The sequence below is a fragment of the Leuresthes tenuis genome, unplaced genomic scaffold (assembly GCF_036924035.1).
Source record: "Leuresthes tenuis unplaced genomic scaffold, fLeuTen1.0.hap1 SCAF_10, whole genome shotgun sequence".
Classification (NCBI taxonomy): Eukaryota; Metazoa; Chordata; class Actinopteri; order Atheriniformes; family Atherinopsidae; genus Leuresthes; species Leuresthes tenuis.
The window spans coordinates 23,626-36,867 of record NW_027325364.1 but is presented as its reverse complement, the minus strand read 5'-3'; the positions used below and the strand labels follow the sequence as shown (position 1 = coordinate 36,867).

Sequence of the window (13,242 nt, the reverse complement as noted above, 5' to 3'; positions counted from 1 at the left end):
GTTCTGACTACAACTTGGTGTCCCGCAGGAGACCATGAAGCAGCTGACGTGGCTGGCTGCAGAGCGGCAGCTCTGTGTGGACGCTGACTCGGAGGAGGATCATTCTCCTACCTCCCCTGGCTCTCAGGAGGAGGAGGAGGAGGAAGAGGAGGGGTCAAAGGGCGAAGAGTCAGGAGAGGGGAGGAGAGGCAAGGTGGGCTTAGACGAGGAGAGGCCTTCAGGACAGGGAACAGCCAGAGGAGGAGGGAGGTGTCCCGGACGAGGACGAGGTCAGAGCTGCTCTGATGGCCGTCTGCTGCAGAGTTAAAGGTCACAATGAGCAAACGTCACCTGTTTCCCGTCTCTACAGGGCGCAGCCGACCTCATCGAGGGCTGAGGAGGAGTCGCCAAGAGCGCCACAGCAAAGACGCCACCAAACTACTACTGCTGTATGACGAGAACCTCCTGGACAACGACCCGCACAGAGAGAGCAAAGACATGGCATTCGCTCAGAGTTACCTGAACAGGGTGAGACCAACTTCCTGTCTTGACCCCACATCATGAACTCTCCTGTTCGCCGAGGTCTGTTTATTAAGGATGAACCGGGCCGACACAGAGACCACAAACAGCATGAAACACTCAGGTTTTGGTTCTGTGTGATTTAAACACAGTGAAGGCTCAGGACACCGGGTTAGGGTCAGAGGGTTAGGAAAAGGAAAGAAAACGTCATCTGTGTCGCTGAGTTAATGTGAGGACACGTGCAAGTGTGTTAACGATGGAAGATAAGTGGCTCCCCCAGCTGCTGTCTGTATTGATCAGCTAATAAACCATCTTACTGACCTCCAATGTTTAATATTTCTGCTTTTGGCAGACGCTTTTATCCAAAGCGACTTACACTCATACCCCAGGTAGGCAGGTAGCGTAAGGGGGTCTTGCCTAAGGACCCCTACTGGAGGTAGAACCTTTCATGCAGGGGGTCAGGATTCGAATTGAATTCTAGTCACCTACATGAAGGGCAGCAATCTTACCATTGCACTATCCAGTTTCTGTCATATGTTACCTGTCGTTACCTGGAACGTGTATGTTATCTGCGCATATCTACTATAAATAGCACCCAGTAGCCTACATTCAGTGTCTTTGATCTTCTGGCCTAGCTTTATTCCTAGCTCCATAAATCCGTTTTTCACGTCTTTATTTGACTTTACTGTTCTGTGTTGGTCATCCTGCCTGGGACTGTATTTTCAGAGTGGAATTCGTTTCCTTCTTAGGCTGTGGCTGACGAGCTATTTTACCTCTGCTTCTGCTTTACTTATCTGGAGGTTTTCAGGCTACACCAAGTCTTAATCAGTGTTTTGTGCTAATTGGGTCCTCTTCCTGTTAGTTGCAAGTTGCATGCAACTGTAGCTCTTATCTGGATCTTGTAAGTCTTGTCTCTGGGATAGGACTAATAGTAGGTAGGATAAGCCTTGCACTTAGCTTCATTTTGACACATGCCATAATACCACATAGGGTCATTTTCTGGAAGTTCCATTGATGTTCGACGGCCAGCCACTGTTCTTGCTTGGATTATCTGGCTATCCACTCACAGAAGTTAGTAGAGTGGGCTCCTAGACAGACTAGTTGACCTGCCTTTCTAACTAGCTAGCTGCTAGCTCTCTGTGGTTAACTTTTCTGGATGCTTTGATTTGCATTCTGTTGCATAGTCGTGGTTCTCACTCAAATTTCCTGGCTTTATCTCCTTTTACCAGTGGGACAATGTTATTATGGACTTCGTTTGTGGCTCATCTTCAGGTTGAGGAAGGCACAAGTTGTGTCCCAAATGTCTGAACATCCAGCTCCAGGCTTCCCTGGCTACGATTGGGTTGGATGATGTATCAATTTCTCATTGGGTGGGAAACCCTCCCAAGGGCAAACAGGTGCTCATCCGGACAACTCAGCTGCGTTTTATGTCAATCATCGAGAGGGGACCAGGTCACTAGAATCCCTGAGGTGGACCCAAAAGCTGGGCTGTGGGCTTATCCTCGGTTAGCCTCCCTGACAGCGATGCATCTGCCAGGCAAGAGGAACTCATGCCAGCAGCTCCCTCCTGGGAATGGAGGTTGCACCCTGAGGTAGTGCAGATGATTTGGGTTCAGGTTTTTTTCTTTTGTCTCAGAGCACACAGCCTGATGTCCCCTGTGTTTTTTTTCTATGTCAGAAACAGGTGACATACTGGGAATGGAAGCTTCTGCCAACGCCTGTCTGAGGGGTCTTCTCTATGCGAAAAAAGATGTTCCATTATTTATCTGGATCTGCGTTTCTTTTGGCAGTGACAACAATCGTGTGAGCGAGCTTCAAGAGGAAAGTGCTAGTTTGTTGTGTCCAGTCCAGGCTTTACGGCTATACATTTCTCAGATGCTTGGATTAACTATTTGTGTGCTACAGTGGGCAGCACAAGGGTCTTGTGCTGTCTAAGCACGGGCTTAGACTTGGGCAGCAATGAAGGCCATGTCATTGAGAGAAATTTATATTTTTTGGCAGCATCTTGGGTAACGCCCTGCCCGTTTTCAAGGGTTTACCATCTTGGTGTGGCCTTGGTGTTGGGTATAAGTTTGTTGCTGGTATGAGTCATCCACTTTGTTTCAGCAAGGATTAAACTGAACGGACTTTACGTAGCTGGATATGGTTCTGTGAGTTCCTGGATGACTATCAGTCACGCCGACCACTTTTTCAATGTTTTCTTGTGCAAGAACATTTTGGGAGAGTTAATGTGGGCTACTAGGAACAAACTATAGCGGGAATGCACAGGTAGCCTCCACATCACATACGTGACCTAAGAGCTTGACCTTCATGCAACATGAAGAGACGCATCCACTTTGTTTACCGCCACCGGCAGGCACCAACATAACTTCAGATGTGAATTGTTGTAGCAGCCTGGTGCTTTATGTGGAATGAAAATGGGAGTAAGACAACAATGAAATTAAAGGTGCCGTGCACAAAAAAGACACTTAAGAATGAAGCAGGTAAGGCACGTTAGTAGATTAGGTGCACTGATAATTACTGATAATAGTGTACTATGGCATAGACACACAGGTGCATGAAATGTAATATTGTTACATTCACCCGATGATCAACATCAGCGTTGTGCGTCTTATTGAGTGACAGATGATGTAATTGGTTCGCTCCAGTGTTCCGCACTGATGCTCAAACCTGATCCCACTGTGTGTTCTCAGGTGCGTGAGGCCCTGCAGGATACACCTGGGCAGGTGGAGGAGTTTGTGTCTCTTCTGAACAGGTTCGAACAGGTGGGAGACGGACAGCAAGTGACGCTGTTGTTCAGGAAGCTGCACTGCATCCTGGGAAACCGGACAGACCTCCTGCGGGACTTTGCTGCATTCCTGCATCCTGAGCAGGCGCTGCAGTGTGGGCTGGTGAGTTGGGGGACGCTGGGATGGAGGGTATATATAATATGTATATGTATGTATATATCCTGTATAAAGCTCAGTGAATGGGGAAACACACAAAAGCCCAAATTAGGAATAGGTCAGCTGGAAATAGGTCAGTATGCTCACCCGGTCGGTCTAACTGAATTAGATTAGATTAGAAGAGAGCACCCACCCCAAGCCAATCAGAGTCCAATTCATTGTAATCATAATACAATCAAATTCAATTAATTACATTAAAAATTCATACAGACAGTCAATTCAAAAACAATTTCCTAGCCAAGGAAACCAACAGATTAAACTTCTCTTTGGTCAAATCTCATGGTTCTGTGTTATATGCAATGAAACTGTAGTGCTGTCAACAAGAGAGTCAAGTTTTACTGAAGTGAAGTTTAGGTAGCTGACCTAAACTTAGAATGGAATTAACTCTTTAAATCTGGTTACAGCATTCTCTGATAGACCAATTGGGGTAACCGGGTGTCATTACTGCCGACGTGAATCACTATTTTACCGTATTTACGCTTATCATTAGCCAGCAGTGGAGGAGGAAATGTGGACAGGCTGATGGTGAACCACGGACTTGTCTTTAGGTCTATGACTCCTCTTCCTGACAGTCATCCAGCAAGCCTGGAATCAAGACTGCTCAGGACATGCTGATGGCAGCTAACGGGATAGCTCCACACCGGCTACAGGGACCTGGCCAGCTATTGGGTGGTTTTCAATGGTACGGAGCTGAGATTCCAATTCAGATAACCTCGCCTCCAAAACTACAAAAAGACTACATTTGTTACATGTAAAGAAGGCAGATGGTTAACTAAACATCTGACACACGGAGCTGGTGAAAGCAGGAGATGGAGGGAGAGAACTGATTGCCATGCTAAGCTAGAGAACCATGCATCGCTAAAAAGTGAAAATAAACACCAAATGTCTGTAGGAGTGATAGAATACAACAAATAGTGTGTGATAGGGTACAATATGCAAAAGTATGTCACTTACAAGAAGAAATTCAGTGGCATTTTATAATCCAAGAGAAGTGGGAGGTTCCATAGAACACAGGTTACAGGAAGTGATGCAATATGTCTTACCGCGAAACATCAGCACATAGCAGCCTTCCAGGGAACGTTTTCTGACGTAGACCCATTTTGCATCATTGGGCGTATACCTGCTGTATATCAGACACTCCTTTGCCACAGCAGGATGTGGCTACGTCTGTCAGGGTCTCCAACCTTTCAGCCCCATCCATCTCTACCGTCTGAGCTCATCCTGGAAGACTCCCCCAGGACTAAAGTAGGTTTCCCAGCCAAGCTCCCACATCATCTGATCCGGGTTTCAGAAGTTCGATTTGGGTCAAACTAACATGCTGATGGGCATGTCAAAAGTCCAGTTTTAGTCTAACACAGTGATCTAGATTTTTCATGTTTTCTTGTCCTGAACTTTATCGTGTCGTCTGAGCAGTTCGAGGAGCAGCAGGCGTTCGAGCGCAGCCGCCGCTTCCTGCGACAGTTGGAGATCAGCTTTGGAGACAATCCGTCACATTACCAGAAGATCATCAAGGTTCTGCAGACCGGCCTGGACCTGAGTCCAAACAGCATCCACGAGGTGCGCTTCAGAGGCCTGATCACCCCCACCACACTGATCAGTGTTATTGATCGGTATGGCTAACAGACGCTATTTGATGTTTTTCAGCTCAAAGCTCAGATGGCCGCACTGCTGAAAGGACACACCCACCTGCAAACTGAATTCTGGGTGTTTTTTGATGAGCTCCGCCCACCTCCAGCCTGCCCAGGAGAATTTGAAGAAGCCCATTGGCCGGAAGAAGGAGAAGGGGGAGAGGGTGTTGGTCTGAGATCAGGGGGCGGAGCCAGCGGCGGCTTTGAGGATGTGACACTACCAGAGCTTGAAGATGAGGAGGAGGGGCAAAAGATCCAGCCAATGACGAGCCGCCGCCAGAGGAGGAAGATGGACGCCCACAGGAGCTACAAGGTCTGCACAGAACCTGAGTCCTTGAGAGGACCTGGTCCTTAAAACTGTTGTGTTCTGCCTATTTAAAAAATAGACACTTTCTGAGGTCTTATTGAGATGTATGAGACAGACTTTGATCAGAACACCTGTTGGTTTAAGCTCAGCGGCTCGCTGTCTGAACCCTGTTTTAACACCTCTTTGTTAACAGTCTGTTTTAACGGTGGAGACTTAACAAGAGCTCAACTCCACCCTTTCTGTGAGGTCAGCAGCTACTCATTACTTTATCAGAAACATGCCGATAATGTAACGCTAACACAGCGAGAGTGAGGAGAGGACCGGTGTTGTGTTGGAAACACACCTTAAACACAGCTGCAGGTTGTCTGAGTTACAGAACGGAACCGTTCAGCTAGAAAGCTTCAGCTAACAAAGTAATGTGGGAACAATAATGTTCATCTTTCAGGAAGGAACAGCAGTAACTCCTTAGAAGTTGGTGTACATCATCTTCTTTAGCTAAGCTGTTAGCGTTAGCTGCTGCTAAAGGAAGAAATAAATCAGTAAATAAACCATGAGGAGTTATTTCATTAGCTAAGCTGTTAGCGTTAGCTGCTGCTAAAGGAAGAAATAAATCAGTAAATAAACCATGAGGAGTTATTTCATTAGCTAAGCTGTTAGCGTTAGCTGCTGCTAAAGGAAGAAATAAATCAGTAAATAAACCATGAGGAGTTATTTAATTACCTAAGCTGTTAGCGTTAGCTGCTGCTAAAGGAGGAAATAAATCAGTAAATAAACCATGAGGAGTTATTTCATTAGCTAAGCTGTTAGCGTTAGCTGCTGCTAAAGGAAGAAATAAATCAGTAAATAAACCATGAGGAGTTATTTAATTAGCTAAGCTGTTAGCGTTAGCTGCTGCTAAAGGAGGAAATAAATCAGTAAATAAACCATGAGGAGTTATTTTATTAGCTAAGCTGTTAGCATTAGCTGCTGCTAAAGGAAGAAATAAATCAGTAAATAAACCATGAGGAGTTATTTAATTAGCTAAGCTGTTAGCGTTAGCTGCTGCTAAAGGAGGAAATAAATCAGTAAATAAACCATGAGGAGTTATTTTATTAGCTAAGCTGTTAGCATTAGCTGCTGCTAAAGGAAGAAATAAATCAGTAAATAAACCATGAGGAGTTATTTAATTAGCTAAGCTGTTAGCGTTAGCTGCTGCTAAAGGAGGAAATAAATCAGTAAATAAACCATGAGGAGTTATTTTATTAGCTAAGCTGTTAGCATTAGCTGCTGCTAAAGGAAGAAATAAATCAGTAAATAAACCATGAGGAGTTATTTAATTAGCTAAGCTGTTAGCGTTAGCTGCTGCTAAAGGAGGAAATAAATCAGTAAATAAACCATGAGGAGTTATTTCATTAGCTAAGCTGTTAGCGTTAGCTGCTGCTAAAGGAGGAAATAAATCAGTAAATAAACCATGAGGAGTTATTTCATTAGCTAAGCTGTTAGCGTTAGCTGCTGCTAAAGGAGGAAATAAATCAGTAAATAAACCATGAGGAGTTATTTCATTAGCTAAGCTGTTAGCTGCTGTTAAAGGAAGAAATAAATCAGTAAATAAACCATGAGGAGTTATTCCTCAGATGCTTCCATTTCCGTTCAGGCTCTGAGAGTTGGAACTGATCCTCTTTGTGGCTCAGTTCCTTCAGTCCAGCGTTGAACTGGACCAAGTTGTTAAAACAGTGGGATGAAAAGTGTTTGCTGCACATTCACAGTCTTTAGCTAACTCTGCTGGAACATTAGCCTCAGATATAGTTTATCCACTGGGCTCTTCTATCCTCTGAGGCTGCTGCTGGATGGAAGATGCATGCTCCTCAGTGCAGCTGACAGCAGAACATTTCCACCAGAAGCTGGCTTAATTTTTTACACCGGCTGGTGACTTCAGAGACCCTGACATATGCTCCCAGGAGCAGGAAGGAGGGATTTTTACACAATATGTTGCCTTTTAAAGAGTCCAGATCTTAAAACGGGTGTTTTTAAAGTTCCTGGTTCTCTAATGAGTTGTGCTTCCAGGACTGTGATTGGTCAGATAAAGAGTGGCCCTGTCTCTGTCGGGATGTGAAACTCCGTAGGCATACGAGGAAAGGATGCTCTCGCTGCCATGGCAACCAGGTATGTCCTGATATTTGATCACAGGTTACTGAGTTACTTGTGGGTCACACCTGAAAATCAGCTGTTCTGTTCTAAGCGTTCTCTCCTTGGAGCTAAGCCTCCTGTATCATAAAGACCTGTCTGTACAGAGTCAATCAGACTTGTTCCCATAAAATCTCTAAATATTCTGAGAAACAGGTTTCTGGACCCGTCTCATCTCGACCTCACCGTGAGCTGTACTGGTAACTCTGCCCTGACGCACCTGCTTGTCTCCCACAGACCTCAGGGGGCGTGTCCAGGGCCATGAAAAGCCTTGACCCACTCTACGCCCAGATAACCCGTGCCCACGATCCACCAGGTGAGAAAAACCTGGACGTGAAGGAGGTTGATGGCAGTCCACAGCCAGGTGTGTGACATCATCATATGCTTGTGATTTACCTGTCAGACGGGTGTGTGGTCGTCCTGAATAACTTTACTTGAATCGGCAGATCGCAGCGGTGCATCATGGGCAGGTTCATACCCGGAGGAGGAAGAGGAGGAGCTGGACGATGAAGAAGGAGATGAAGAGGAAGAGAGGAAGAAGAGAAGGGAGGACATGTTACAACACCATACGTGTCCTACCATACCTGCCTCCTCCATCACTCCTGCCTCCACCTTACCTGTGTCCAACTCCTCCTCCATCACTCCTGCCTCCACCTTACCTGTGTCCAACTCCTCCTCCATCACTCCTGCCTCCACCTTACCTGTGTCCAACTCCTCCTCCATCACTCCTGCCTCCACCTTACCTGTGTCCAACTCCTCCTCCATCACTCCTGCCTCCATCTTACCTGTGTCCAACTCCTCCTCCATCACTCCTGCCTCCACCTTACCTGTGTCCAACTCCTCCTCCATCACTCCTGCCTCCTCCTCCATCACTCCTGCATCCTCCTCCTCCATCTTACCTGCATCCCCCTCCTCCATCTTACTTGCATCCTCCTCCTCCATCTTACCTGCCTCCACCTTACCTGTGTCCAACTCCTCCTCCATCACTCCTGCCTCCACCTTACCTGTGTCCAACTCCTCCTCCATCACTCCTGCCTCCACCTTACCTGTGTCCAACTCCTCCTCCATCTCACCTGCCTCCTCCTCCATCTCACCTGCCTCCTCCTCCATCTCACCTGCCTCCTCCTCCATCTTACCTTCCTCCTCCTCCATCACTCCTTCCTCCACCTTACCTGTGTCCAACTCCTCCTCCATCACTCCTGCCTCCACCTTACCTGTGTCCAACTCCTCCTCCATCACTCCTGCTTCCTCCTCCATCTCACCTGCCTCCTCCTCCATCTTACCTTCCTCCTCCTCCATCTTACCTGCCTCCTCCTCCTCCCCGGCTCTTCCTCGGCCCAGTCCTCCTCTGGACCTCCCCGTCTGTGCTAAAAACATTTCTCTGACAGCGAGTGGAGAGAAAGTAATCCTCTGGACCAGGTACACCTCCTGCTGCTCCTCACACACATATTTTACAGTTCTGGTTCTGTTCTAAAGGGGTTCTCCAACATGTTTGGACCTCCCTCCAAATTTTATTTATATAGCACCAAACTAAAAGAAATGTTATCTCAGGGAACTTCAAAGATACAGTCTAAATCTAGTTTATTTAAATTCCAGTTTATGCAGAGCCAATTAAAACAGTAGCTGATCTAAGGAAACCAACAGATTGCACCGAAACGTCTCTTTGAGCCAATCTCCCATCCTGAGTTGCACGAGGCGACTGTGGAGAGAAAAAACTTGGTTTTAACAGGAAGAAACTTCCATCAGAACCAGGAAGGGTGACCATCTACCTTGACCAACTGGGGGTTGAGAGGACAGGACAGAAGCTGTTCACCTGTTTATCAGAAACATGCTTAGAAATATCTTTCCAGACTAATTGAGACTCTTCTAAATTAGAGGAACACCATTGTCTCTCCAGCTTTCTTGCAGTCTGCTTTAAAACATACAGCTGTGAAATGTACCAAGGACCAATTATACCAAGGACTGTAAGAATTAAAGTTAATTCAGCAATAACTAGGATAAAAACAGAATTCAGACAGAAACTCAGAATAAAGGACAGATGGACGATACTCAACAACAGGTAGAAGAGGTTTTTGTGATTTCCAATTAGGAAAGAACTTAGAATCAGAGATTCAAAAGAGCTCAAACTAATCTTGGGTCTAGGACTGATTAGTAACCCTGATCTGAAGATAGCTGCCACTCCTCCTCCTCTGCCTGTGGTTGGAGGAACATTTAAATAGTCAGAGGGAGTTGATTCATTAATGCTAACATGATCCTCCTGCTGCAGCCAGGTTTCTGTAAGACAAAATATATCAATATGATGATCACAGATCAAATCATTCACTAACAGAGACTTCCAAAGGAGAGATCTAATATTCAGCAAACCACATTTAATAGTTTGTTTATGTTTTTGTTCAGTTAAAGTTTTCTGTTCATTTCCGGATTTGCTCCTGTTGTGTATTTAATTTGGATGGTGTGGGAGCAGACAGTCATTATGGGGTTTTAGGGGTGGCAGCAGGTGGGAAGCTGTAGAGAAGTAACGCTACAATTCTTAACCCACATCTCTGGGACACTTTTTCTTATCAACTGTGTTGGGGACATGGAACCTGAATAGACCATGTTCAGGACCTCCATCGTGGATGCAGCTTCCAGGAGCTGTAGCCTGAATGTTTTGTCGGTGCCTGTCGTGGCGGTAACTGGAGGACCCAGTGGTGAGGGTAGCTGTCAAACTGGTGAAGGAGGCCTTTCAGGCGCGGTTGTCCCGGGGGTCACCTGACGGGTAAGGATTAGTTATATTGGCTTCAAGGATATTCTTGTAAACCATTTGGCTCAGGAGGAGAAAGCGCGTCCGTCCCAGATTGTGTTGGCCCTGGGTGGAGAACTGCTGACCTGAACTGAGGATATCATTGGATGGTGGAAGGAGCATTTTGAAATTCTCCTTAATCCAGCCAGCATGTCCTCCACTGAGGAGGCTGAGTCTGAGGACTTGGAGGAAGTCTCACCCACTACCATGTCAGAGATGGTGGCGGTAGTTATTTAGCTTCCCCTGCGGTAAGGCACCGGGTGGACGAGTTTCACCCTGAGATGCTGAAGCCTCCGGACATGTTCAAGAATCAAGAGTCTTTATTGTCATTACTCAAGATGACATTTTCCTCAGGTTCACGGCTTAAAGGCATACGTTAAAGTAAAAAACTTCTTAAATGTTGCATGGAGGTCTGGGTGTAGTGGCAGATTGGGGTGGTGGTTCCCATTTTTAAGGAAGTGGACCGGAGAGTGTGTTCCAACTACAGGGGGATCACATCACTCAGCCTCCCTGGGAATGTTTACTCCAGGGTGTTGGAGAGGTGGACCAGATCTTTACCCTCACAGTTACTGAGGGATCATTGAAGTTTGACCATGTTTATGTTTATGCATTTATCAGACGCTTTTATCCAAAGCGACTTACAAATGAAGATATAACAGCTTTATAAAAAGCTAACAATAAGCTAACAAAAAGCTCCATAGAAGGAACCCAGGAGTCCGACTCTGTCAGAGGGGACAGAGTAGAGATAGGGTGCAGGCATAGAAGGAAGAGCAGAAAGATAAAGTGCAGAGATAGAGGGGGGAGGGAAGTACAAGGTAAGTGCTGGGATAGGAGATGCTCTCTGAAGAGCTGGGTTTTCAGGAGCTTCTTGAAGATAGACAGGGACGCCCCTGTTCTGGTAGCGCTCGGTAGGTCATTCCACCATCGTGGGACGACACATGAACAGAGTTTGGATTGTCTTAGGCGTGGTGTAGGAGCTGCTAGACGACAATCCTGGGACCAACGGAGGGACCCAGTTGGGACAGAAGCCTTTGCAAGAGCATTCAAGTAGATGGAGCCGTTCCATTAAGCTCTTTGTAGCTAACATCAGGGACTTGAACCTGATGCAGGCGGCTAAGGGCAGCCAGAGGAGCTCAATGAACAGAGGGGGGACGTGTTCTTTTAGGCTGATCCAAGACCAGACGCACCGCCGCGTTCTGGACCATCTGCAGAGGTTTCACAGGCTGGAGACCAGTTAGGAGAGCAGTTAGGAAACCAGTTAGGAAACCAGTTAGGAGACCAGTTAGGAGACCAGTTAGGAAACCAGTTAGGAGACCAGTTAGGAAACCAGTTAGGAGACCAGTTAGGAAACCAGTTAGGAAACCAGTTAGGAGAGCAGTTAGGAAACCAGTTAGGAGAGCGTTGCAGTAGTTAAGGTGGGAGATGACCATGGCCTGCAGCAGGAGCTGGGGGGCATGTTGGGTCAGGTATGGTCTGATCTTTCTTATGTTTAGTAATGCAAAGCGGCACGAACAAGCAACCGAGGTAACGTGATCTTTGAAGGTTAGTTGGTCATCAATCATGACACCCAAGTTTCTGGCTACTTTTGATGGATCAAGAGATAGGGATTCAGTTTGGATGCAGATGCTGTGGTGTATGGTTGGTTTGGGAAGACCAGCAGTTCAGTTTTTGGGAGGTTAAGTTGGAGGTGATGGGCTTTCATCCATGTTGATATGTCAGAGAGACAGTCTGAGATTCGTGCTGAGACCGTGTGGTCGTTAGGTGGGAATGACAGATAGAGCTGGGTATCATCAGCATAACATTGGTATGAGAAGCCAAGTGATCAGATGATCTGGCCCGGTGAGGTGGTGGATATGGCAAAGAGAAGAGGTTCCCAGTACTGAGCCTTGGGGGACCCCTGTGGTAAGGTGGTGCGCTGCAGAAGTGTGACCAAGCCAGGATACTTTGAATGATCGACCAGAGAGGTATGATTCAAACCAGGAGTGTGCTCTCCCTGTGATGCTAGAGAGTATGGACAAAAGGATGCTGTGGTTGACAGTGTCAAATGCAGCCGATAAGTTGAGCAGGATAAGAACGGATAGACCAACCAGTCTACATGTGTTTGTGCATTTGGAGAGAGTTTACGACCGTGTCCCACAAGGGATTTTTAAATCTAAAACAACATTTAGAGATTTTGGCAACACATTTTACATCTTTAACTTTACATTGCATTAGATAACCTTGGTGTTGACTCCGCCTCTTCATGGTAATCGTTTTTTTTTCAGAGAGGCTGATCGTGTCATCCTGACCATGTGTCAGCAGGAAGGAGCCAATCAGAACACTTTTCAGGCCATCTCCAGTCTGCTCAGCAACAAGACTCCCAATGAGGTGATTGGCTATTCATTCCTCTGTTGACCTATGATTGGTTCATTGATGACACGTCAGTGTGAACCTTCCCTTGTGTCTCTAGGTATCTCGCAGATTTCGGGATTTGATGCGATTGTTTAGGACAGCAGCTCGTCAAACCAGCTCAGAGGATGAGGCTCCACCCACTGAGCCAAGAGCAGCCAATGAGACAGAAGACTGATACAGTCAATCAGAAAAGCAGCAAGAAAAAAAGATTGTTTATGAAGGTGTCATAATTAAAAGACTTGTAAGAAATTAATGTAAATAAGACCTTTGAGATTATTTAAAGTTTTTTTTTTTTAAATGTGACAATAAATCTGTTTTTTTACCAGTCAGTCTCCTTTCTTTGATCAGTCCACTGAAGGCCGCTACAGGGCACTTCATAGACATAAATACCTGGATGACTCAGAACTTTCTGCTTCTAAATTCAGACAAACTTAAGTTGTTATCTTTGGACCTGAATGCTTCTTCTCCTCACATATAAAGCTCTTAATGACCAAGCTCCATCATATCTTAAAGATCTCACAGTTGGAT

The 13,242-nt window shown here is 46.1% G+C and overlaps 1 protein-coding gene across 9 annotated transcripts in view; it reads left to right on the top strand.

The window, feature by feature from the left end:
- The window catches only part of gon4lb (gon-4 like b), a 44,278-nt gene extending 31,244 nt beyond the window's left edge, over positions 1-13,034 (top strand). For 2 of the 9 annotated variants that reach the window (XM_072393436.1, XM_072393443.1), the window contains 10 exons: positions 29-269; positions 350-507; positions 3,192-3,389; positions 4,857-5,000; positions 5,088-5,384; positions 7,422-7,520; positions 7,779-7,905; positions 7,988-8,960; positions 12,588-12,690; positions 12,773-13,034. In XM_072393436.1, coding sequence (XP_072249537.1) covers positions 29-269; positions 350-507; positions 3,192-3,389; positions 4,857-5,000; positions 5,088-5,384; positions 7,422-7,520; positions 7,779-7,905; positions 7,988-8,960; positions 12,588-12,690; positions 12,773-12,889 — 2,457 coding nt within the window. In that variant the 3' untranslated portion in view covers positions 12,890-13,034. The remainder of the gene's footprint in view (positions 1-28; positions 270-349; positions 508-3,191; positions 3,390-4,856; positions 5,001-5,087; positions 5,385-7,421; positions 7,521-7,778; positions 7,906-7,987; positions 8,961-12,587; positions 12,691-12,772) is intronic. The other 7 variants (XM_072393441.1, XM_072393444.1, XM_072393442.1 and 4 more) reach the window with 7 other exon arrangements.
- Positions 13,035-13,242: the final 208 nt, after the last annotated feature.